This window comes from Puma concolor, chromosome D1 (assembly GCF_028749965.1).
Source record: "Puma concolor isolate L17-30 chromosome D1, mPumCon1.1.hap2, whole genome shotgun sequence".
NCBI lineage: Eukaryota > Metazoa > Chordata > Mammalia > Carnivora > Felidae > Puma > Puma concolor.
The window spans coordinates 58994249-59020121 of NC_141676.1; the positions used below are offsets into that span (position 1 = coordinate 58994249).

The 25873-nt window shown below is 38.8% G+C and overlaps 1 protein-coding gene across 4 annotated transcripts in view; it reads left to right on the top strand.

The window, feature by feature from the left end:
• RNF169 (ring finger protein 169) overlaps nucleotides 1–25873 on the top strand; it is a 110961-nt gene that overhangs the window by 57833 nt on the left and 27255 nt on the right. For all 4 annotated transcript variants that reach the window (XR_015241077.1, XR_015241079.1, XR_015241078.1 and 1 more), the window contains exons 3-4: nucleotides 13910–14056; nucleotides 18307–18425. Coding sequence is in view for 1 of the 4 variants with exons in the window: in XM_086678313.1 (XP_086534439.1) it covers nucleotides 13910–14056; nucleotides 18307–18425 (266 nt within the window). In the remaining 3 variants the exon portion in view is untranslated. The remainder of the gene's footprint in view (nucleotides 1–13909; nucleotides 14057–18306; nucleotides 18426–25873) is intronic.

Sequence of the window (25873 nt, forward strand, 5' to 3'; positions counted from 1 at the left end):
AAAATGGATGAAGGACCTAAACGTAAGACAGGAAGCCATCAAAATCCTAGATGAGAAAGCAGGCAAAAACTTCTTTGACCTTGGCCGCAGCAACTTCTTACTCAACACGTCTCCGAAGGCAAGGGAAATAAAAGCAAAAACGAACTATTGAGGCCTCATCAAAATAAAAAGTTTCTGCACAGAAAAGGAAACAATCAGCAAAACTAAAGGGCAGCTGATGGAATAGGAGAAGATATTTGCAAATGACATACCAGATAAAGGGTTAGTATCCAAAATCCATAAAGAACTTATCAAATTCAATGCCCAAAAAACAAATAATCCCATAAAGAAATGGGCGAAAGACATAAATAGTTCTCCAAAGAAGATATCCAGATGGCCAACCGACACATGAAAAAATTCTCAACCATCAGGGAAATACAAATCAAAACCACAGTGAGATACCACCTCACACCTGTCAGAGTGGCTAACATTAACAACTCAGGCAACAACAGATGTTGGTGAAGATGCAGAGAAAGAGCATCTCTTTTGCACTGCTGGTGGGAATGCAAGCTGGTGCAGCCACTCTGGAAAACAGTATGGAGGTTCCTCAAAAAATTAAAAATAGAGGGGCGCCTGGGTGGCGCAGTCGGTTAAGCGTCCGACTTCAGCTCAGGTCACAATCTTGCGGTCTGTGAGTTCGAGCCCCGCGTCAGGCTCTGGGCTGATGGCTCAGAGCCTGGAGCCTGCTTCCGATTCTGTGTCTCCTTCTCTCTCTGCCCCTCCCCCGTTCATGCTCTGTCTCTCTCTGTCTCAAAAATAAATAAACGTTAAAAAAAAATTAAAAATAGAATTACCCTACGACCTAGCAATTGAACTACTAGGCATTTATCCAAGGGATACAGGTATGCTGTTTCGAAGGGGCACATGCACCCCAATGGTTATAGCAGTGTTATTGATAATAGGCAAAGTATGGAAAGAGCCCAAATGTCCATCGATGGATGAATGGATAAAGAAGATGTGGTATACATATACAATGGAGTATTACTCGAAAATCAAAAAGAATGAAATTTTGCCATTTGCAACTACATGGATGGAACTAGAGGGTATTATGCTAAGCGAAGTTAGTCGGTAGAGAAAGACAAATATCATATGACTTCACTCGTATGAGGAATTTAAGATACAAAACAGAGGAACATATGGGAAGGGAAGCAAAACTAGTATAAAAACAGGGAGGGGGACATAACATAAGAGACTCTTAAATATGGAGAACAAACAAAGGGTTACTGGAGGGGTTGTGGGAGGGGAGATGGGCTAAATGGGTAAGGGGTATTAAGGAATCTATTCCTGAAATCATTATTGCACTATATGCTAATTAACTTAAATGTAAATTAAAAAAATAAGTATGAAAGGTCAAATAACAATCTCCTTAAATATAACACGGGAGGTGAGGCACCTGGCTGGCTCAATTGGAGCCAGCTCAAATTGGCTGGAGCATGTGAATCTTGATCTTGGAGTCATGAGTTCAAGCCCCATGTTGGGCATACAGCTTACTTTTAAAAAGTTTTTTTTCTTAACGGTAACATGGGAGAATTTCTTGAACAGGATACACAAAGAGTTGGTTAAGTGTCCAACTTTTGATTTCAGCTCAGGTCATGATCTCACAGTTCATGAGATCAAGCCCCATGCCAGGGCTCTGCGCTGACAGTGCGGGACCTGCTTGGGATTCTCTCTCCTCTCTCTCTGCCTCTCCCCTGCTCACATGCTCTTTCTGTCAAAGTAAATAAGCTTCAAAAAAAAAAAAAAAACCCACTGAAGTTAAACTACCTTAAAACCTGAAACTTTTGTCTGAAAGTTTCTGATTTTCATATACATGAAAATGTATATGTATATACATATATATGTCCTATGTATATTTTTTCTTGAAAATTGCTTCATATCCAAAATGTATAAATAACTCCTACACATTACTAGGGAAAAAAACCCCAATTATCTAAATGAAAAAAGGACAATAATGTGAATAAGCAGCTCATAAAAGAAGATTTCCTAATAGTCCATAAACATATGAAAAGCTGCTCTATATCTTTAGTCACCAGAGAAACGCATATCTAGTCATAATGCAGTCCCAGTGTATACTCACTGGAATGACTGAAATAGACAAATGGTACTGAGTGTTAAGGCTGAGAGCAACTGTCATTCTGCCTCATTGGGGGGTGGAAGTGTTCTCTGTACAACCAATTTGGGAAGCTATGGCAGCGCACCCATGTCTTATGACTAAACAGTTTCTCTTCTACAATATACACCACAGAACAGTATGTTTATCAGGATACATCTTCAAAAATATTCATAGCAGTTTGTGAATAGCCACAAATTAGTAACTCCCCAAATATCCATTAATGATAGAATGGTTAAATTGTTTTGTAGTCAAACAGTGGAATAGTATAAAACAATGAGAAGGTACAACCTACTCTATACACCTACATGGATGAATCTCACAAATAGAATGTTGACTGAAGGAAGACTGATAAAATACCCATGAAAGATTCCACTTACATAAAATTCAAATAGGTAAAAATGAGTTTTTGGTGTTGGAAGCTGGAATTGTGGTTACTTTTGGGTAAAAAGAGGCACAGGGAGTACTGGTTTCTTGATCTGGGTGGTGGTTACATGGATATGCCTATTATGTATAATTGATCATACTTTGCATTCATGATTTGTACACTTCTCTGTTTATAATCCTTGATTTTAAAGAGTTTATTTTTATTTAAAAAAAATTTTTTGAGAGAGAGAGGGTGGAAATGAGTGAGGAGCAGAGAGAGAGAGACAGAGAGAGAGAGAGACAGAAGCAGGGCTCACCTGAAGCGGACTCATGCTCACCCGATGTGGGGCTTATGTTCACCCTTAGCGAGGCTGATGCTCACCTGAGGCGGGGCTTGAGCTCACCTGACGTGGGACTCAAACTCACAAACCCTAAGATCATGACCTGAGCCAAAGTCAGATGCTTAACAACTGAGCCACCTGGGCACCCAAAGACTTTATTTTAAAAAACTAGTGAAGGGGCGCCTGGGTGGCGCAGTCGGTTAAGCGTCCGACTTCAGCCAAGTCACGATCGCGCGGTCCGTGAGTTCGAACCCCGCGTCGGGCTCTGGGCTGATGGCTCGGAGCCTGGAGCCTGTTTCCGATTCTGTGTCTCCCTCTCTCTCTGCCCCTCCCCCGTTCATGCTCTGTCTCTCTCTGTCCCAAAAATAAATAAAAAGAAAAAAGTTGAAAAAAAAAACAAAAAAACTAGTGAAGGCAAAGTAAAGATATTTTCAGGAAAAGATTACATGGTGGTTTTTTGGTAGTGTGACTGGATATGAGATTAATATACAGAAGTCAATAGTTTTTCTTTAATAATTAGCATCCAGAAATGGAAGTGGTAAAAACCATTTCACTTACAGTAGTGGGCAGCTTCACTTTGGTATAGCCTGAGATCTTGTTTAGGCTCCTAGTGCTTGCCTCTTGCTTTTAGCATTAGGGCTTCTCTGTAATTGCTCTCCAGTGCCTACCATGGGAACTTCCTTAGGTTGTACAAACCAGTGTGAGGGGTATTTCATGCCTCGTGAAGCAAACTTTGGTCGGTGGGAGGTAGGAATCAATAGATCCATGCTTCCCTTTTTCTCACTTCAGACTGACAGTCTTGACATGCATTTTATACAGTTTCTCATATTGGCCTTTGTAGCCAATTATTGGACCCACCACCATACCACTTTTATTGGCTTTCTTTCCTTGGTAAGTTTACTCTGTATTCAACTCCTACTCCCAAAGTATTCATGCATGAGCCTTCTTCTCAGACTCTGTTCAGCTCCCAATAACAAAGAATTACATGGCCTAAAAGTGCTGAGGTTGAGAAATCCTGTTATCTGAAGCCAGCAGTTTGCTCTTCAGTATTCAGTCTCTGCGACTTTGGGGAATAACCACTGAGTGTTAATTTTTGTGTGTATAAAATGATAATAATAGAATCAAACAGAGTCCTTAATGTTTAAATGAGGTAAGCTCTCTAAATTTAATGCCTGGCACAAAGAACAGTTCAATAAAGAGCAGCTATTGATGTTTCTTTTTCAAGTTTATATGCTACTTTCCAACACTCCCGAAATCATTTTCCCTGACTGTGAAAACTCTTTCCTAGACACCAAGTTCTCAAGTCCTTATAAAAAACTATTCAAGGGGCGCCTGGGTGGCTCAGTCAGTTGAGCCTCTGACTTCAGCTCAGGTCATGATCTCGCGGTCTGTGAGTTCGAGCCTGGCATCGGACTCTGTGCTGACAGCTCAGAGCCTGGAGCCTGCTTCGGATTCTGTGTCTCCCTCTCTCTGCCCCCTCCCTGCTCATACTCTGTCTCTCTCTGTCAAAAATAAATAAACATTTAAAAAAAAAAACTGCTACAGAACCCAGTAGGGAGAAGACACAAATATCATTCATGTGAAGATTTAAATGCACATGTAGGTTTTTCCATTTTGTAAGTTTTTAGCTGTGTTAAGATGACAGTGTGTTAGAGACTCAACATTGCAATAGAAAGGTTGTTTTGCCAGAAGCAGCCCATGTCAGAGTTCATTGTAAAATTTTGAGAGCAATAGTAAACATTAGTAGGAGGCAGAAGGATGCATTTTATTTTTTTTTTTTTTTTTTTTTTTTTTAAATTTTTTTTTTTTTTTTCAACGTTTTTATTTATTTTTGGGACAGAGAGAGACAGAGCATGAACGGGGGAGGGGCAGAGAGAGAGGGAGACACAGAACCGGAAACAGGCTCCAGGCTCTGAGCCATCAGCCCAGAGCCTGACGCGGGGCTCGAACTCACGGACCGCGAGATCGTGACCTGGCTGAAGTCGGACGCTTAACCGACTGCGCCACCCAGGCGCCCCAGAAGGATGCATTTTAAAACACTAGAAAAGCCAGAGGACATAGTATATAAACACCATTAAGTAAACAAAATAACACTAAAATATATAAAATAGGAAATGTAACAGTTTTTTTTTTTTTAATAGCAACATCTGTTGGGGGGGGGCATTATTGGAGGCAATCTTGTGCGTTTAGGAGGTTTAGTAGCAATGCTTGGCCTCACCCACAGTCTGCCTGTAGCACCTACACACCCCCATACCCTCAGTTGTGACAACTCAAAGTGTCTCCAGACATTGTTAGATGTACCCTGGGATGTAAAATCATCTTTGCTTGAGAACAACTGAGATAAGCCTAGATTGGAATTCTAGCTCCTGGACTATGGCACTGGGAATTTGAACACAATACCTAACTCCTAAAACTTAGTTTTCTTATATGAGATGATGTATGTACAGTGCTTAGCCTAGACCTGACACACAAGAGTTCAATAAATGATAGCAATTACTTTGATGCTAAGGCTTGTTCTCTTTTTTGCCACTCTGCCTCTTTATCCTCTAAAAATGAATTGCCCCTTTATGTAGCCTGTGGTTAACCTGTTGAACAAGAATTTTTCATCTGATATCATCAAAAGACATTGAGCTTTCATGTGGGCAATTAATATAGGCTTTAGGTTTACTTTCTTCCTGGCCATGGTTTGCTTTTCATCCTTTTGTTTTTTTGTTTGACTTGGGCAGAGTTAGGAGTATGTTATTTCATTTGAGCCTCTTCCTGACATAACATTGTGTATGGTGTTCATTGAATATTTGTAACCTCTTGAATTAGACTCAGCATATTAAAGACTAGTTCAAGCCTGTAGCAATCAGACGTATAGAAATTGGAAAGATAAAACTAAATCTTTTTTTTTCTTGGTACTTTGAAAAAAATTATTAAAAGTTTTAAAAAATTATTTTTTAATTTACATCCAAGTTAGTTAGCATATAGTGCAACAATGATTTCAGGAGATTTCTTAATGCCTCTTACCCATTTAGCCCATCCCACCTCCCACAACCCCTCCAGTAACCCTTTGTTTGTTCTCTGTATTTAAGAGTCTCTTATATTTTGTCCCCTTCCCTGTTTTTATACTAGTTTTGCTTCCCTTCCCATATGTTCCTCTGTTTTGTATCTTAAATTCCTCATATGAGTGAAGTCATATGATATTTGTCTTTCTCTGATTGACTAATTTCACTTAGCATAATACCCTCTAGTTACATCGACGTAGTTGCAAATGGCAAGATTTCATTCTTTTTGATTGTCGAGTAATACTCCTTTGTATATGTATACCACATCTTCTTTATCCATTCATCCATCGATGGACATTTGGGCTCTTTCTATACTTTGACTATTGTTGATAGCGCTGCTGTAAACATTGGGGTGCATGTGCCGCTTCGAAATGGCACACCTGTATCCCTTGGATAAATGCCTAGTAGTGCAATTGCTGGGTCGTAGGGTAGTTCTATTTTTAATTTTTTGAGGAACCTCCATACTGTTTTCCAGAGTGACTGCACCAGTTTGCATTTCCACCAGCAGTGCAAAAGAGATGCTCTTTCTCTGCATCCTCACCAACATCTGTTGTTGCCTGAGTTGTTAATGTTAGCCACTCTGACAGGTGTTGAGGTGGTATCTCATTGTGGTTTTGATTAGTATTTCCTTCATGATGAGTGACGTTGAGCATTTTTTCATGTGTCAGTTGGCCATCTGGATGTCTTCCTTGGAGAAATGTCTATTCATGTCTTTTACCCATTTCTTCACGGGATTATTTGTTTTTTTGGGCATTGAGTTTGATAAGTTCCTTATGGATTTTGGATACTAACCCTTTATCTGATATGTCATTTGCGAATATCTTCTCCTATTCCATCAGTTGCCTTTTAGTTTTGCTGATTGCTTCCTTCGCTGTGCAGAAGCTTTTTATTTTGATGAGGTCCCAATAGATCATTTTTGCTTTTATTTCCCTTGCCTTCGGAGACGTGTTGAGTAAGAAGTTGCTGCGGCCAAGGTCAAAGAAGTTTTTGCCTGCTTTCTCATCTAGGATTTTGATGGCTTCAGGTCTTACATTTAGAACTTTCATTTTGAGTTTTGAGTTTATTTTTATGAATGGTGTAAGAAAGTGGTCCAGGTTCATTCTTCTACATGTCGCTGTTCAGTTTTCGCGGCACCACTTGCTGAAGAGACTGTCTTATTCCATTGGATATTCTTTCCTGCTTTGTCAAAGATTAGTGGGCCATGTGTTTGTGCGTCCATTCCTGGGTTCTTTGTTCCATTCCAATGATCTGAGTGTCTGTTTTTGTGCCAGTACTATACTGTCTTGCTGATTATAGCTTTGTAGTACAGCTTGAAGTTCGGGATTGTGATGCCTCCAACTTTGGTTTTCTTTTTCAAGATTGCTTTGGCTATTCAGGGTCTTTTGTGGTTCCATACAAAATTAGGATTGTTCTAGCTCTATGAAGAATGCTGAAGTTATTTTGATAGGGATTGCATTGAATATGTAGACTGCCTGGGTAGTGTTGACATTTTAAACAGTATTTGTTCTTCCTATTCAGGAGCATGGAATATTTTTCCATTTTTTTGTGTGTTGTCTTCAATTTCTTTCATAAGCTTTCTATAGTTTTCAGTGTATAGATTTTTCACCTCTTTGGTTAGATTTATTCCTAGGTATTTTATGATTTTTGGTGCATCAGTGGGATCGATTCCTTGGTTTCTCTTTCTGTTGCTTCATTGTTGGTGTATAGGAATGCAGCCAATTTCTGTGCATTGATTTTACATCCTGCCACTTTGCTGAATTCATGGATCAGTTCTAGCAGTTTTTTGGTGGAGTCTTTTGGGTTTTCCACATAGAGTATCACGTCGTCTGTGAAGAGTGAAAGTTTGATCTCCTCCTAGCCGATTTAGATGCCTTTTATTGCTTTGTGTTGTCTGATTGCTGAGGCTAAGACTTCTAATACTATGTTGAATAGCAGTGGTGAGAGTGGACATCCCTGTCTTGTTCCTGACTTTAGGGGTAAAGCTCTCAGTTTTTCCCCATTGAGGGTGATATTAGTGTTGGGTCTTTCATATGATCTTTTATGATCTTCAGGTATGATCCTTCTATCCCTATTTTCTTGGGGGTTTTTATCAAGAAAGGATGCTGTGTTTTGTCAAATGCTTTCTCTGCATCTATTGATCAGATCCTGTGGCTCTTGTCCTTTGTTTTATTGATGTGATGTATCACATTGATTGTTTTGCAGATGTTGAACCAGCTCTGCATCCCAGGTGTAAATCCCACTTGGTCGTGGTGAATAATTTTTTTAATGTATTGTTGGATCCAGTTGGCTAGTATCTTGTTGAGGAGTTTTGTGTCCATGTCCATCAGGGAAATTGGTCTATGATTCTCCTTTTTAGCAGGGTCTTTGTCTTGTTTTGGAATCAAGGTAATGCAGACTTCATAGTCAGAGTTTGGAAGTTTTCCTTGCATTTCTATTTTTTGGAACAGCTTCAAGAGAATAGGTGTTAACTCGTCTTTATTTTTTTTTTTTTTTTTTAAAAATTTTTTTTTTCAACGTTTATTTATTTTTGGGACAGAGAGAGACAGAGCATGAACAGGGGAGGGGAAGAGAGAGAGGGAGACACAGAATCGGAAACAGGCTCCAGGCTCTGAGCCATCAGCCCAGAGCCTGACGCGGGGCTCGAACTCCCGGACCGCGAGATCGTGACCTGGCTGAAGTCGGACGCTTAACCGACTGCGCCACCCAGGCGCCCCGTTAACTCGTCTTTAAATGTTTGGTAGAGTTCCCCTGGAAAGCCATCCAGCCCTGGACTCTTGTTTTTTGGGAGATTTTTGATTACCAATTCTATTTCTTTACTGATTATGGATCTGTTCAAATTTTCTATTTTTCCTATCTCAATTTTGGTAGTTTATATGTTTCTAGGAATTTATCCATTTATTCCAGGTTGTCCATCTTATTGGTGTGTAATTGCTCATAATATTCTTTTACTATTGTTTTTATTTCTGCTGTGTTGGTTGTGGTCTCTCCTCTTTCATTCTTGATTTTATTTATTTGGGTCCTTTCCTTTTTCTTGATCAAACTGGCTAGGGGTTTATCAATTTTGTTAATTCTTTCAAAGAACCAGCTTCTGGTTTCATTGATCTGTTCTATTATTTTTTTGTTTGTTTGGTTGGTTTTGGTTTTGATAGCATTGGTTTCTGCTCTAATCTTTATTATTTCCTGTCTTCTGCTGGCTTGGGTTTTATTTGCTGTTCTTTTTCCAGCTCCTTAAGGCATAAGGTTAGGTTGTGTATCTGAGACCTTTCTTCCTTCTTTACGAAGGCCTGGGTTGCTATATATTTCTCTCTTATGACCGCCTTTGCTGCATCCCAGAAGTTTTGAGCTGTGGTGTTATCATTTTCATTGGCTTCCATGACTATTTAATTTCCTCTTTAACTTCTTGATTAGTCCATTTATTGTTTAGTAAAATGGTCTTTAGTCTCCAAGCATTTGTTATCTTTCCACATTTTTTCTTGTGGGTGATTTCAAGTTTCATAGCATTGTGGTCTGAAAATATGCACGGTATTGTCTCAATCTTTTTGTACTTGTTGAGGGCTGATTTGTGTCCCAGTATGTGATCTGTTCTGCAGAACGTTCCATGTGTATTGGAGAGGAATGTATATTCCGCTGCTTTAGGATGAAATGTTCTGAATATATCTGTTAAAGCCATACGGTCCAGTGTGTCATTCAAAGCCATTGTTTCTTTGTTGATTTTCTGTTTAGGTGATCTGTCCATTGTTGTAAGTGGGGTTGAATTCCCCTATATTATGGTATTATTATGAATGAGTTTCTTTATGTTTGTGATTAATTGATTTATATATTTGGGTGCTTTCACATTTGGAGTATAAATGTTTACAGTTGTTAGATCTTCTTGGTGGATAGACCCCTTAATTATGATATAATGCCCTTCTTCATCTCTGTTACAGTCTTTATTTTAAAGTCTAGGTTGTCTGACATAAGTATGGCTACTCTGGCTTTTTTTGTTGACCATTAGCATGATAGATGGTTCTCCATCCCCTTACTTTCAAGCTGAAGGTGTCTTTAGGTCTAAAGTGAGTCTCTTGTAAACAGCATATAGATGATCTTGTTTTCTTATCCATTCTGTTACCCTGTGTCTTTTGATTGGAGCATTTAGTCCATTGATGTTTAGAGTGAGTACTGAAAGATAGGAACTTATTGCCATTATGGTGCCTGTAGAGTTGAGGTTTCTGGTGGTGTGGTGGTGTTCTCTGGTCCTTTCTAGTCTTTGTTGCTTTTGGTCTTTTTTTTTTTTTTCCATCTTTTCTCCCCACAGAGAGTCCCCCTTAAAATTCCTTGCAGGGCTGGTTTAGTGGTCATGAACTCCTTTAATTTTTGTTTGTCTGGGAAACTTTTTATCTCTTCTTCTATTTTGAATTACAGCCTTGCTGGATAAAGAATTCTTGGCTGCATATTTTTCCGATTCAGCACATTGACTATATCCTGCCACTCCTTTCCGGCCTGCCAAGTTTTTGTGGATAGGTCTGCTGCAAACCTAATCTGTCTTCCCTTGTAGATTAAGGACTTATTTTCCCTTGCTGCTTTCATGATTCTTTCCATGCCTGCTTATTTTGTGAATTTGACTATGATATGCCTTGTTGGTCAGTTTTTGTGGAATCTAATGGGAGTCCTCTGTGCTTCCTGGATTTTGATGTCTGTGTCTTTCCCCAGGTTAGGAAAGTTTTCTGCCATGATTTGCTCACACGAATCTACCGCTTTTTCTCTCTTCATCTTCTGGGACCCCTATGATTCTGATGTTGTTCCTTTATAATGAGTCACTGAGTTCTCTAATTCTTAAATCATGCTCTTTGCCTTAGTTTCTTTGTCTTCTGCTTCATTGTTCTCCATAAGTTTGTCCTCTATATCGCTGATTCGCTGCTCTGCTTCATCCATCCTTGCTGCCATGGCATGTATTCAAGTTTGCAGTTCAGTTACAGCATTTTTATTTCATCCTGACTAGCTTTTACTTCATCTCTGCAGAAAGGGATTCTAATCTATTTTCAACCTCAGCTAGTATTCATATTATGATTCTAAATTCTGGTTCAGACATCTTGTATCTGTGTTGATTAAGTCCCTGGCTGTCCTTTCTTCCTGTTCTTTCTTTTGTGGTGAATTCCTTCATTTCATCGTTTTGAAAGAAGAAAAGGAATTAATAAGGTACAAAAATTACAATTAAAGAATTAAAAACAACACCAAAAAAAAAAAAAATCAAATAATGGAAGTTAGATCCTAGGTGTGTTTTGGTCTTTTTGTTGAAAGGACCTTGATAGATTAGAGAAAAAAAGGAAAGAAAAGAAAAGAAAAGAAAGAAAAAAAAGGAAAACGTTTGAAAAGTTGAAAAAATGAATACACTGGGATAGAATAAAATGAAATGATGGAAGCAAAATAGAATATGAAAAATTTACAAAAAAAGTAAAAAATATAGTAGAAAAAAATTAAAAATATTTTTAAGAACCGTGGAAAGTAAAAATAATTTTTTTCTCTTTCTGTATTCAGGAATAAGAAAAGAAAAAGAAAAAAAAAGTGAACAGATGGACTAGCAAACAGACTGAAATATGATTGAAATTAAAACGGTTTCCCCTAGCAGTCAAACTATGAAGCGCTTTATAGTCCGTTAACTAAGCACGCAGAGAGACTTGAGGAGTTCCTGAAGAGCGAAGTTGGCCCAGTTGGACTGGGCTTAGTGTAACGGCTCCATTCTCCACTAGATGGCGCTGCTTAGCTTACTAGGGTGGGTTGTTGTGGTGCAAGTAGGTGTGTATGCGCATGTGAGGGAGGGGTGAAAATGGCGTCACCTAGCTACCCAGTCTCTCGTATCAGAACTCTGTGCTCTCCCTGACCGGCAGTCAAGCACCCCTCCTTTACCTCCGGCTTCTGTCCACTCTCTGCTTTTATACTGTGACCAAGCTGTCAGGCTGCCAGGAGGCACTTCCCTCCTGAGTTTTGTCTCAGATGTGGCTGTGTTTCCCGGCCCCTTACTACTGAGGGACTGCAGCTTTGACCTGTTCTGACCCTCTGGGGGAGGGTCTCACCAATCAATGATAGGGTGCCCGCCCGCCAGGAACATTCGCAGGACTGTGCTGCTGCTGATGCTCAGAGACTGCAACTGGGTGCCAGCCCATAGCAGAAAAAGTTCATGTGATTGTGTAGCAGCAGCGTTTCAGGGATTATGGTAAATCACAACACATCTGGCACCAGCCTTCCCCCTTAATGCCCTTGTTCCAGCACCATTGAATGTGGTTCTTCTCCAGGGTCCTCTGGGACCTTTGCCTGTGGGGTTGTCTCACAGCCTCTATGAAATGTCCCCCCGGCCGGGGAACCGGCTCTCCCCGTGTGGCCTGAGGACCCCTCGGACCTCGCTCTCTGCTCCTGGGGATTCGCCCTTCCCACCAGAGCACTACCAGGTATCTAGCTATGGAGTTTGAGACTCTGCACTCCCCCTGTTTATAAAGTGTTCATGGAATTTAAACCCTTTTCTTTATCCTTTCTCCCTTTTTTGTTCAGTCCCTTGCATACTCTTTCTTTTCTCTCCAGCTGCTTTCAGGGATTGGGGGAAGGATGCTTTCCCGTACTCTTCCTGCCTTCTCCATCCTCTCTCCAGAAGCAAAAATAGTTTCCTCCCCTCCACGGCTTCTCTCTCCCCCAGTTCACTTCTCTGTGCTGCACACCTGCCAAGTTCTGTAGTTCAGGTTGTGCAGATTGTTGTGTTAATCCTCAAATCAGTTTTCTAGTTGTGCAAGATTGGTTTAGTGTTGATCTGGCTGCATTTCAGGGACCAAGACTAAATCTTAATTGTTTTTTTTTTTTGTTTTGTTTTGTTTTTATTTTTTTTTTCAACATTTATTTATTTTTGGGACAGAGAGAGACAGAGCATGAACGGGGGAGGGGCAGAGAGAGAGGGAGACACAGAATCGGAAACAGGCTCCAGGCTCTGAGCCATCAGCCCAGAGCCCGACGCGGGGCTCGAACTCCCGGACTGCGAGATCGTGACCTGGCCGAAGTCGGACGCTTAACCGACTGCGCCACCCAGGCGCCCCTAAATCTTAATTGTTTTTATTGTTGGTTTTGCTTTTTAACTCTGAGGCAACAACCAATGCAAAATATTTGTTCTTTAGCTTTATTTTTTTTGCAAGTATGATTGAAAATTAGTAGCCTGTAAATGCCTTGATATACCTTATGTCATTTAAGTTTTATGAAAACCCTAGGGCAGTGAAAGGAAAATAAAAGGAAACTCTTAATGTACTGTAAGTACACAGCAAGACACTACATTAAATCCTTTATATTATTATTTATTTCTTACTACAGTATCTACAAAGTAAGTAGCATTATCCCTATTTTGTAGGTGAGCATATGATGCTTCATTTGCCCAAGATGGCACAGCTGGTAATAAGTACAGACCCACTGGAACCCGAGTTTTTATTCCAATGCTCATCTTATGTTCATAATGTCCTGCCACCTCCAAATGAGGAGCATTGGCTTCTGCCTTAAATTTATTTGTAAACAATGTATTTTGACCTGTCCTCTAGACCACAAGATAACGGCATAAATTGCAGGACATTGGAACTGTGATAATTTTTTCTATTGCCTCTAGGACCAATGACCCCTGGCCCTCTGTGGCCTACATCTTGGCTATTCTCCTCACTTAATGTAGTTTTATCTAGTTTCTGGGAACGTGGAAAGTTTTTAGGTTCAGCCTTTTTTGGCTAAGTGAGTAAATCTTATTTTTTGATTACGCATATTATTTTAGCTTTTATCATTTCATATTGCTTAAGAATGCGGAGCAGTTAAATCTTAAGTCATGCAGTGTATGTTTGGTAAAAGTCAAGTGAAAGCAGACTTACTTAAAAATTAAGAGGGCTCTATATCTAATAAGAAAAATAGTCTCAAACTTCCATGTGATGTTTGTTCTAATAGACTACTGAGTAAAAAATGTTTTGAAGTCTATAGTTGCCTAAAACTCTCCTCGGTGTGATTTGTATTTTTAGCTGAGAGAAGAAAAGTTGCAAGAGGAGAAAACCTCTGAAGATCAAATCCACAAGCTGTTATCAGAGGATACAGAAACAGGGAAAAGAAAAATGGATGAACAGAAAAAGAGAGATGAGCCATTAGTACTGAAATCAAATCTGGAACATGTAAGTAGATCACCATTTTGATGGACATCTGGCCCCAAATCAGTAATTATCCCAGGTGATGGGGATCTGGAAACCTATGTTTGTGAGCTATGAGACCAGAAGAGTCGCTGAGTATGCAGTTTAAGAGTAGTGAAAAACTTAGTGCCTCGATGACAGCTGGAGAAAATAATTCTGAATGAGACAATTGAGACTTGGGTGAAAAGATTAAGGAACAGTGGGGAAAAAAGGTGAGTGAGGGGAAAAACCTAGTACAGGATACTACTTGTGGAGTATTCTATACTATTCACTACTATTCAATACTGTTCTATTCAGTACTACTTACATGTGTGTTGTCGTTTTGACTTCTGTGTTGTGATTTGACCTTTGAGTTTTGTACATCTTATATTCTCAACTAGGTTTCTTTAAAGTTTGTATTTGATTTCCTTTTGTTCTTTTTAATGCCTTAAGCAACACAGTGCTAGATATAAGGTAGGACTTCAATATCAGATTACTTAGTTTAAACTAACCCTAAGTTACTTAGTTTAAACTAACGCTAACCCTTAGTTTAAACTAACTCTAGACTTGTAATCTTGCAAATCTTGCCTGAATTGTTTTCATCACTTTTTTACCAAGCAAATTACTCAAAAAGGTTGTAAATGGTATATTTAATGTATGTATGAAAGCACTTTTGGAAGGCCTACTGAATGCTCAAATGGATAATTACAATTGGGTTTTTTTTCTTTAGTTAAGTCTTACTGGATCAGACCTTTTTCTGTTGCTTGCTGTGTGTACTTACAATATCTTTAGTGTCATAATCTTTTAGAATAGTTTGTGATTTAGCCTTCTTAGTATTTCAGGTTAGCTTCCCAATGAGCTGGAATTAATAAAAACTTTACTGTATTTAATACAGAGAACATAGAATGGAAGGAAAAATTTTTTTCTGCACCTTCAGAAGTCTGCTCCTTAAACAGATCCCAGCATTGTAACGGACTGTACGACTTTGGCCAGGTTACTTAATTTCACTGTGTTTTGGCTTTACTCTTTGCAAAGGTATTTTTCCTGACCTTCAGGAAATGAAGTTACTTAAGCTTTCTTGGATCAATAGTAATTGCTGCTATCAACATGCATGTGCATTTTTTATCCCATTTATAATAATAATCGTTATTATTTAATTCTTATCAAAACCAATCACTTGCATTTTAGAGGGTTTCACTCTTCCATAAGATTCAATTTAACAAATAAGAAATGCTTGTGTACTCTTAATGCTCTGTTCATTGGGAACTACAAAAGGAAAAAGACTGCTACTGGACAGCATGCAGTTTAACTAGGATGGCGAGAATAAAACATGTCTTGTGCCTACAGTATGTTTTCTGACTAGTAGCCCCAACTGTGGTCTGTGATCTCTAGACAGCAACCTTTGCCTCTTTACCCCAACAGGACTGTCCTTTAGAGCCTTCAGGCAAAATGATCCAGAAGGACCTTTCTCTTTAGGACAAACCAGTCTTGACAAAGAGAGCTTACCCTTCACTGTGGTCCTTTGATAGAAAGAACCTGCTGTTTTTGGCCTTGCCGGATTCAGGTTTCATCCAGGAAAAGATCTCTAGTATTAATTCATGTCAAGGCCAGGAAATTGCTCTAATTGCTTTTTCTTTTGCCACTACCAACTTTGAAACAGAAATCAACTGCATTTTGTTAGTTTAAAAGGAATTGTAACCTGATTGTAATCTTAAAAGGAATCAAGAAGTATAAATCCTCAGACTTGTTTTTATTGGTAGTAGTCAGTTTCAAAACATAAAAAAAATTTTTTTCTACATTTATTTATTTTTGATAGAGACAGAGCATAAGTGGGGGAGGGGCAGAGAGAAGGAGACACAGAATCCAAAGCAGGCTCCAGGCTCCGAGCTGTCAGCACAGAGGTTGACATGGGGCTCAAACTCACAAACCGTGAGATCATGACCCGAGCCGAAGTCGGACACTTAACCGACTGAGCCACCCAGGCGCCCCAGTTTCAAAACATTTTATATACAAAAACAGATTGAATAAAATCTCACTTATGAACACTTAAACTTTTAGATTTTTGCTATTTTACCTCTTTTTCTGTTTGCTTTTGTCTGTTTTGAGGACTTTTACATGGCTCTGATTTTGCTTTAAATATGTCTTAAGAGTTTTTGGTGTTAAAAAAATAATTTCATTTAGTTTAGCCAAGACTACGTTCAAATGGGGACCTAAGAGAAGCTCAAGTGGTCTCAGTGGAAAGCCAGCTGAAGGATTGTTTTTTATGGAGAGAACATTATGATTAGAGCTGAACAGATCATTTTGCTTTCCTGCCCCCAAAGACTTGGTGACACCTCATTTCCTATGAAAGTAAATGAGAATTCTTTACTCTAACATTCAAGTCCTTAGTGTAATTCTAACTTATCTTCCATCCTTGCTCATACCCCCAAATTCTAGAGAACAGACCTGTTTACTTTCCCCCCAAATATATAGCTTTATGCTTTTCTTTCTTAAGAGTTTTTGCTCTTGCATTTTCATCTAATTGAAATGCCACCCTGCTTACCTGTTTGAAAGCTATTCATCTGTCCAAGCCCAGTTCCAAAGCTGTCACCTTCCTGGAACCTATTAGGGATTCCTCACTTGTTTCTCTACTCCTATCATCTACTCTTTCCCCTCCCAACTTTGTAACTTTTACAGGATTTATTTCATTCTCCCTTAGATTATGGTTGTGTATTTGTGTTTCTCTACTAGATTTATAAGTTTGTTGAGTAAGCTATTTTAAAATCTATTTTAAAATCTAACTCAATCTTTAAAATTGAGTTAGCTATTTTAAAATCTCCTACACTGTCTTGTACATCATAGGTGTTGGGTACATGTTTATCAAATTCAATTCAATGGAGGGAAGAAAGTGCTTATTCTAGAAGATATTACCATCTGTTGTTATCAATGTGGAGTGGAAATAAGATGGACATGACAATCTACTATGATTTGTTATGGTATAGTTAATACCAATAATAATGTGAATTGTTGGAAAACAATCTGGTATAGCAATTTAGTCTTATCAAAGATTATAAAGCAAAAAGTGAAAAACTGCTTGCCATCTAACAATTTAGAGGTAACTCTTAGAAACATTTTGGTAAATAACCTTCCAGACCTCTTTTCTAAGTACGTGTAAAGAAACTTCAAACGTAAATTGAAAGACTCAAAATAAGACTCTAAAATAAAATGAAGGTAACTGAATGAGTATCAACAAGATGGAAAAATCTGATTCTAGGGGTATTTAGAACCCCTTGCAGAGAAAGTGACATTTCAGATGCCTCTGAAGGGCCAATGAGTATTTCTTTTAGGCAGAAAATGTGGAATAGGAGTTTTAGGCAAAGGGAGTAGCATGTTCAGAACAGAGCCTTTGAAAGTCTTTGATGGTACATGGAGAGTAGAAGGTAGTTTGGTTGTACTAGAGCTCAAGGAGTTCCCTTTATGAGACCTGGTGGGAGAAAAATTATGAAAGAAGGTTGGGTCTAGTTTTTGAAGATTATTGTATCATACTGAGGTGTTTCCACTTTATCCTTTAACCAACAGTTAAGCAGGGGAGTAACAGGATTATATTTGTGTGCTTAACAGTATGGTAGGATTAGAGGGAAAAAGGCTGGAGAGAACAAGACCAGTAAGTAGATAATTGCAACAGTCCAGGAAAAAGAGGTTGAGAATCTAAGGAAAGGCAATGACAATGAGTATACATGGAGGAGTTCTGTCTGAAAGGCATTTTAGGAGTAGAATGGGGTAGAGTGGAACTAGCATGAAGGCACTTGGAGACAGACACTCTGGATTTAAGTCATAGTGTTAGCTACTTATTAACTCTACAGTCCTATGCAAATTAATTATTCTGGGCCTCAGTTTGCCATCTGTAGAAGAAAGGTAATCCCTTCTTAATAGGACCGATATAAAGCATAAATGAAATAAAATATTTAGAAGTGTTGGGGGTACTCAAAACCTCTATGCAGTGTTTCTGTGACTTTGAAGAAAGGGAAAGGAAAGAGTCATAATGACATTGAGGCTTCTAGCTGGGTTGGTAGTGGGGCTTAGAGAGGAAAATACTGAATTTAATTTTGGATATATTAAGTTTGAACTATTTGGGATATCCAGATTGGGATCTCCAAGAAGCGGTTGGAAACATTGGTGCTTAGAGAGAAATGACATATAATAGATGTGGAACAATAGCTATGGGAGATTCCATGGGAACACAAATAGACAATGTTGTCTCCCTTGTCTCCTGCCAGTGTCCTGCACGCCTCTCAGATTCAGAGAACGAAGAACCTTCCCGAGGCAAGATGACACAGACACATCGCTCGGCATTTGTTTCCAAGAACAACTCCTACTCCTTAGCTTTCCTGGCAGGGTAAGAGACTGATACTGAAGTCAGTCAAGGTTCTTCCATTCTGGAGTATGAGACTAAAGGGATGGGGTAGGGGGAGCAAAAGTATTTGTTGTAGCTACTTTGGGGAGGGAGAGGTGGGAATGGGGGAAAGATGTGGGAATTGGGTTTTCAAATATGGGCTAGGAACAAGGGGCTGATCTAAAAGTAATTTTTACTCGTTTCTGGTATCCTCAGAGTAGTATTATGCTACTTTCTGTGCTACAAAGTGTGATCTTTCTATCTTGGGAAGGAACAACAATGTCAGCTTCTGCTAACAACATCCGTCGATTCTCTCTCTGGAGTTTTTTCTCTTAGTAGGAAGTGAGGCCACAGTTGATCTTATTTTCACTGCCTAGAACTAAAATATATTTTGAATAGGTTTCAAGAAGACAAACTGCAAAGTTTTTAAGACCTTGTCAAGAAATCTCTTGATCCTTTAGACTTTGCAGGCTGTGGAGATGAAAGGAGGGAGAAATTGGATGGGTGTTGGATGATGGAGGGAATAATGAAGCGCTAGATGGAAGGAAAAGGAAGGAAGGAGGAATGATGGAAGAAAAGAGAATGAGAGAAGAAAGGAAGGGGGAAGGAGTGATAAATAGGAAGAAAGGAAGAAGAAATGGGGGAAGGAAGTAAGAAGGAATCATTCATTCAACAGACATTTTGTGAGTAGCTACTATATGCCATGCACTCTGTTTTAATATAAAGATGAAAAGACACAATCTTTATGCCATTTTGTTACTGTTTTTGGTTAAAACCAGCATTGTTCACCCTTATATCTAGGGTTCCTCTCTTTCTTCCCAGCAGCACTGTGAAGTAGATCTCTCTTTTGTGCTGCCCCTATGGACATATACTTGGTTCCGTTTTAAGTTTTTTTATTGCTAATCACTAATAAATATGACCCCCAAAACTACCAAGTTTAAGATGTATAATGCATGTACTATTATGATTCCTGATGTAATGTTTATATCTAAATCCTTTTTGTGTGTGTTCTTTTGGAGCAGTCTGATTTTCTTGTTCTTTCTGAGAATAGAATTAATTAAACCTCCCCCTTCCCCTTCCCTTAAAGGCCTCCCCTTCTGCAGGTAATGGCAACTCCTTCCAGGAAGGCTCTTTCCTAGAGTATTTATTCATTCATTTGACATTTAATGGCCACTGTATTGTAACCACTTAGGTTTGATTGATGTAATCAGAACCCAATAAGTGAGATATAAGCCAGTTTACTTTCCATTTATGGTAAAGATGAAATGCTTGCATTGTGCATATGAGCTTGAACTATAGATGCCCCCTAAAGTTAAAAAATTCAAGACTGCTTGACTAAGGATTTTTCAGTTGCTGATTGTATATATATGGATTGCCCCCATTTATAGCAGGCATATTTTAATGATTATAAGAGGTCTACTGAGAAGAGAAACAGATCATGTCATTCATTTTAGTCAAGTCACAGTAAATACTTACTGAAACAAATAAATGTTGCTTTTAGGCAGTCTGTGATAAGTTAATTAATATCTCATAAATTTGAAATGACTTGGAAAAAAGAGAAATTTGTCTTGAAATCCAAATATGCCAAGGTCAAATTGCCCCAATTAGTTGGAGTGGATATTGATCAATTGTGCCATTGAATTACTTATCACCAATTCTAGTCTCTACTCTTGTAATTCATTCTTTTAAAGAGGGTGGCAGGTTAATATGTCATTACTTAGAAATGCCTAGCAAGGAACTTAGAAAATTCTTCTCTAAAGGGTAAAATGTAAAAAGCCCTTATGCAGAGGTATGCTTTCAGTTATGTATGGCTCTGGAATATCTGTAACATACCTTATTTTCCTGCTCCTCGGCCCATCCTTGCCCTTACTGTATATCATTGAGCCACAATGGGACTAATTTATAGGAAAACATTCACTTAACATCTTACTGTTAAGGAATGCTTATGATTTGTCTTACACATTTCTGGGTTTCAGCATTCATTTTTTCCAAATGTCCAAGGTTGTGGGCTGAGTTCAGTTATTAATGAAGTACAGTTATTAAAATAATTCATTGGATTTGGTTGGTAGGCTTATCTTTTTAGGACATAGTTTGCTGATGTCCTGGAAAACTTAGGTTGGAAAATCTATTACCATAATATTGTGAATTGCCTGTCTTATTTAGTCAACATACTTTTTTCCTTAGATAAGAAAATATTTAAATTTCAGTTCCAAAAGATACTTAGAAAAACAATTTGGACATGTTAGTGCTGAAATTGTCGCAGGTGAACTGGGGAGACCCGGAACCCTCATCTCAAAGATGTCTCCGAAGGCTCTTGGTCTTGTTGCAAGAAAGAATTCAAGGATATACCAGACACAATAGCTGAGCAGTGCAAGTAGAAAAGTTTATTAAAGTGAGAGTATGCTCTCCAAGATGTGAGAGGAGGCAAGCTCAAGGGAGAGCTATTCACTCTGGGGTTTGGGTTTCTTTTATTGACAGTTGTTAACTAGGGGGTGGAATATTTATTACTTGGGGAGGGGATTTCTTGGGAGCAGGATTTCACACCTTTTCTCCCTTACTTGGTCTGCATCTCTATCTGGCCTTCTTCATCTTGGGCCTGTTTGATTTGATCTGGCTTCTGTGGGTTTGTTTTTGGTGTGCTGCCAGCAAAGGTCTCTAACTTCCCTGCTAGGCTAGCGAGCCCCACCTCCTTTGTTGGCCTCCAGGCATCCTGTTAAAGCCTAACTAACTGCTTACTCTAACACAATGAGATGTAGCATATGGATATATTAAAAAATAATTAGTGGGGCGCCTGGGTGGCGCAGTCGGTTAAGCGTCCGACTTCAGCCAGGTCACGATCTCGCGGTCTGTGAGTTCCAGCCCCGCGTCAGGCTCTGGGCTGATGGCTCGGAGCCTGGAGCCTGTTTCCGATTCTGTGTCTCCCTCTCTGTCTGCCCCTCCCCCGTTCACGCTCTGTCTCTCTCTGTCCCAAAAATAAATAAACGTTGAAAAAAAAAAAATTAGCATGGTGATGTTGCACAACAATGTGACTGTAAACTTAAAATGGTTAAAATGGTAACTTTCATGTTATATATATTTTACCACATTAAAAAACGTATTAGCATCGTTAATCGTTTCTGGATATTTCACATGCATTTTTTTTCCATGTGTTAAAAACAAACAACAAGAGAATAGGTCTTCTCTGTAAGTTCTTTTCTTAAAGAGAGGTCATAAGTAAAAGCTTTCAGAGTTTTTTTTTTTTTTTTTTTAAGTTTATTTATTTATTTTGAGAGAGAGAAAGCACAAGTCTCTGGGAGGGGCAGAAAGGGAGAGAGAGAGAATCCCAAGAAGGGATTCTGTGTGGAACCCAACACGGGGCTCAAACCCATGAACCATGAGATCATAACCTAAGTAAGCTGAAGTCAGACACTTAACCAACTGAGGCACCCAGGTGCCCCAAAGCTTTCAAAGTTTTTACAACTGTATTTAACGGAAATCAATCTGTATTTGTTTTACCTACCTACTTTGTAAAGTTTTCTGTCTTAAGCCCAAAGGCATGGAGGTTAGAGTGAGTAAGCCTGATAGGATAGCTATTTTGGACGGAATCCATTGGTTGATTCTGGCTATGAGTCTTGCCAACAGCTCTGTCTCCATTTATTCGAAAAATTCAAAGCAAAGAGGGCTTTGGAGTATTATTCATAAAATTCTAGAGCCTTATTGAAAATGAAACTTCTTTCAAGTAGGCAGAGTAATAGTTAATCCAAGATCATTTCTAAGTTAATCACAAAATATATGTTAATTGAGAAAAATTAACTTGAGGGGTGCCTGGGTGGTTCAGTCAGTTAAGCGTCTAAATTCAGCTCAGGTCATGATCTTGTGGTTCGTGAGTTCAAGCCCCATGTTGGGCTCTGTGCTGACAGCTCGGATCCTGGAGCCTGCTTCAGATTCTGTGTCTTCCTCTCTTTGCCCCTCCCCCACTCATACTCTGTCTCTCTGAAAAATAAACATTAAGAAATTTTTTTTAATTAACTTAAACCATAAGACATATAATTGTAAAGTTAAACTTTTATTTTAAATATCTGAAAAATTGGTTTAAATTTATTTCCCTCCACTCTTCATTCCCTTCTTCCCCACTAGAATCAAACCAAACCTGATTGCAAATTCTTCTAAAAGCTCAGCCTGGAAAACTTTCTCTGTTGAGATAGTATCTTTTCAAAAGGCTACATGTCCACTTGCATTTTCCTCTTTGCTTTTGCTATCTGGAAGTTTAGGATTAGGACAGAGTTTTCAATTCAATTGTCATGACTTTCAACATAGCCTATAATAAAAAAAATTTTTTTGGTATACTTTTTCCATATTTATTACTTAATGTGATCTATATCCTGTGTTAAGGCTCAGTTTTTATGTATTTTTGCAGTAAGTCACTTTGGATTCTTCTTGGAACTAGGGCCTAACCGTAAAAAGGATATAATTTAACCATCTATCCTCTTTCCAGTTTAAAAAATGAAAAAAAAAAAAAAAGAAGAAAGAAAGTGATGCAGTAATGCCAGTACTGCCATTCCATATAAAATTGTATCTTCAGTAAATAGTACCCAGCAAGATTTCTGCCACGTGATAATTCAGTGACTATTACTGCTGCTATTTTGTTATATTCTTTTAGAATGTAGACTCTTAGATCTGAAAAGGATCTTTTTTGAGGGGGAGGGGGTTTGTTTTTATTTTTTCAATTATTTTTATTAGTTATTATTTTTTTAATATAACTTATTGTCAAATTGGCTAACATACAGTGTGTAAAGTGTGCTCTTGGTTTTTGGGGTAGATTCCCATGGCTCATCGCTTACATACAACACCCAGTGCTCATCCCAGCAAGTGCCCTCCTCAATGCCCATCACCCATTTTCCCCTCTTCTCCACCCCCTCCATCCACCCTCAGTTTGTTCTCTGTATTTAAGAGTCTCTTTTGGTTTGCCTTCCTCCCTCTCTGTAACTATTTTTTCCCCTTCCCACCCCCCATGGTCTTCTGTTAAGTTTCTCAAGATCCACATATGAGTGAAAACATATATCAGTCCTTCTCTGACTTATTTCACTCAGCATAATACCTTCCAGTTCCATCCACGTTGATGCAAATAGCATGATTTCATACTTTCCCATTGCCAAGTAGTATTCCATTGTATATATAAACTATATCTTCTTTATCCATTCATCAGTTGATGGACATTTAGGCACTTTCCATAGTTTGGTTATTGTTGAAAGTGCTGCTATAAACATGAGGGTACCTGTGCCCCTCTGCATCAGCACTCCGGTATCCCTTGGGTAAATTCCTCCTAGTGCTATTGATGGGTCATAGAGTAGTTCTACTTTTAATTTTTTGAGGAACCTCCACAGTGTTTTCCAGAGCGGCTGCACCAGTTTGCATTCCCACCAACAGTGTGAGAGGGTTCCCATTTCTCCATATGCTCACCAGCATCTGTAGTTTCCTGAGTTGTTCATTTTAGCCACTCTGACCAGTGTGAGGTGGTATCTCAGTGTGGTTTTGATTTGTATTTCCCTGATGAGGAGTGATGTTGAGCATCTTTTCATGTGTCTGTTGGCCATATGGATGTCTTCTTTGGAAAAGTGTCTATTCATGTCTTCTGCCCATTTCTTCACTGGATTATTTGTTTTTCGGGTGTTGAGTTTGGTAAACTCTTTATAGATTTTGGATACTAACCCTTTATCTGATATGTCATTTGCAAATACCTTCCCATTCTGTTGGTTGCCTTTTAGTTTTGTTGATTGTTTCCTTTGCAGTGCAGAAGCTTTTTATCTTGATGAGGTCCCAATAATTCATTTTTGCTTTTAATTCCCTTACCTTTGGAGATGTGTCGAGCAAGAAATTGCCGCAGCTGAGGTCAAAGAGGTTTTTTCCAGCTTTCTCCTCTAGGGTTTTAATGGTTTCCTGTCTCACATTTAGGTCTTTCATCCATTTTGAGTGTATTTTTGTGTATGGTGTAAGAAAGTGGTCTAGTTTCATTCTTCTGCATGTTGCTGTCCGGTTCTCCCAGCACCATTTGTTAAAGAGACTGTCTTTGGGGTGCCTGGGTGGCGCAGTCGGTTAAGCGTCCGACTTCAGTCAGGTCACGATCTCGCGGTCCGTGAGTTCGAGCCCCGCATCAGGCTCTGGGCTGATGGCTCAGAGCCTGGAGCCTGTTTCCGATTCTGTGTCTCCCTCTCTCTCTGCTCCTCCCCCGTTCATGCTCTGTCTCTCTCTGTCCCAAAAATAAATAAACGTTGAAAAAAAAAAAATTAAAAAAAAAAAAAAAAGAGACTGTCTTTTTTCCCTTGGATATTCTTTCCTGCTTTGTCAAAGATTAGTTGGCCATACATTTATGGGTCCAATTCTGGGTTCTCTATTCTATTCCATTGATCTATGTGTCTGTTTTTGTGCCAATACCATACTGTCTTGATGATTACAGCTTTGTAGTAGAGGCTAAAGCCTGGGATTGTGATGCCTCCTGCTTTGGTTTTCTTCTTCAGTATTACTTTAGCTATTTGGGGTCTTTTGTGGTTCCATACAAATTTTAGGATTGTTTGTTCTAGCTTCAAGAAGAATGCTGGTGCAATTTTGATTGGGATTGTATTGAATGTGTAGATTGCTTTGGGTAGTATTGACATTTTACCAATATTTACTCTTCCTATCCATAAGCATGGAATGTTTTTTCCATTTCTTTGTGTCTTCTTCAATTTCCTTCATAAGTTTTCTATAGTTTTCAGTATACAGATCTCTTACATCTTTGGTTAGGTTTATTCCTAGGGGTTTTATGGTTCTTGGTGCAATTGTAAATGGGATCTGTTTCTTGATTTCTCTTTCTGTTGCTTCATGATTGGTGTACAAAAATGCAACCAATTTCTGTACATTGGTGTTGTACCCTGCCACTTTGCTGAATTTATGTATCAGTTCTAGCAGTCTTTTGGTGAAGTCTTTCAGGTTTTCCATGTAGAGTATCATGTCATATGCAAAAAGTGAAAGTTTGACTTCTTGTTTGCCAATTTTGATGCCTCTTATTTCATTTTGTTGTCTGATTGCTGATGCTAGGACTTCCAACACTATATTAAACAACAGTGGTGAGAGTGGACATCCCTATCATGTTCCTGATCTCAGGGGGAAAGCTCTCAGTTTTTCCCCATTAAGGATGATGTTAGCTGTGGGCTTTTCATAAGTGGCTTGTATGATGTTTAAGTATGTTCCTTCTATCCCGACTTTCTTGAGGGTTTTTATTAAGAAAGGATGCTTTATTTTGTCAAATGCTTTTTCTGAATCTGTAGACAGGTTTATATGGTCCTTATGCTTTCTTTTATTAATGAGATGTATCACATTGGTTGAGTTGTGAATATTGAACCAGCCCTGAAGCCCAGGAGTGAATCCCACTTGAACATGGTGAATAATTCTTTTTATATGCTTTTGAATTTGATTTGCTAGTATCTTGTTGAGAA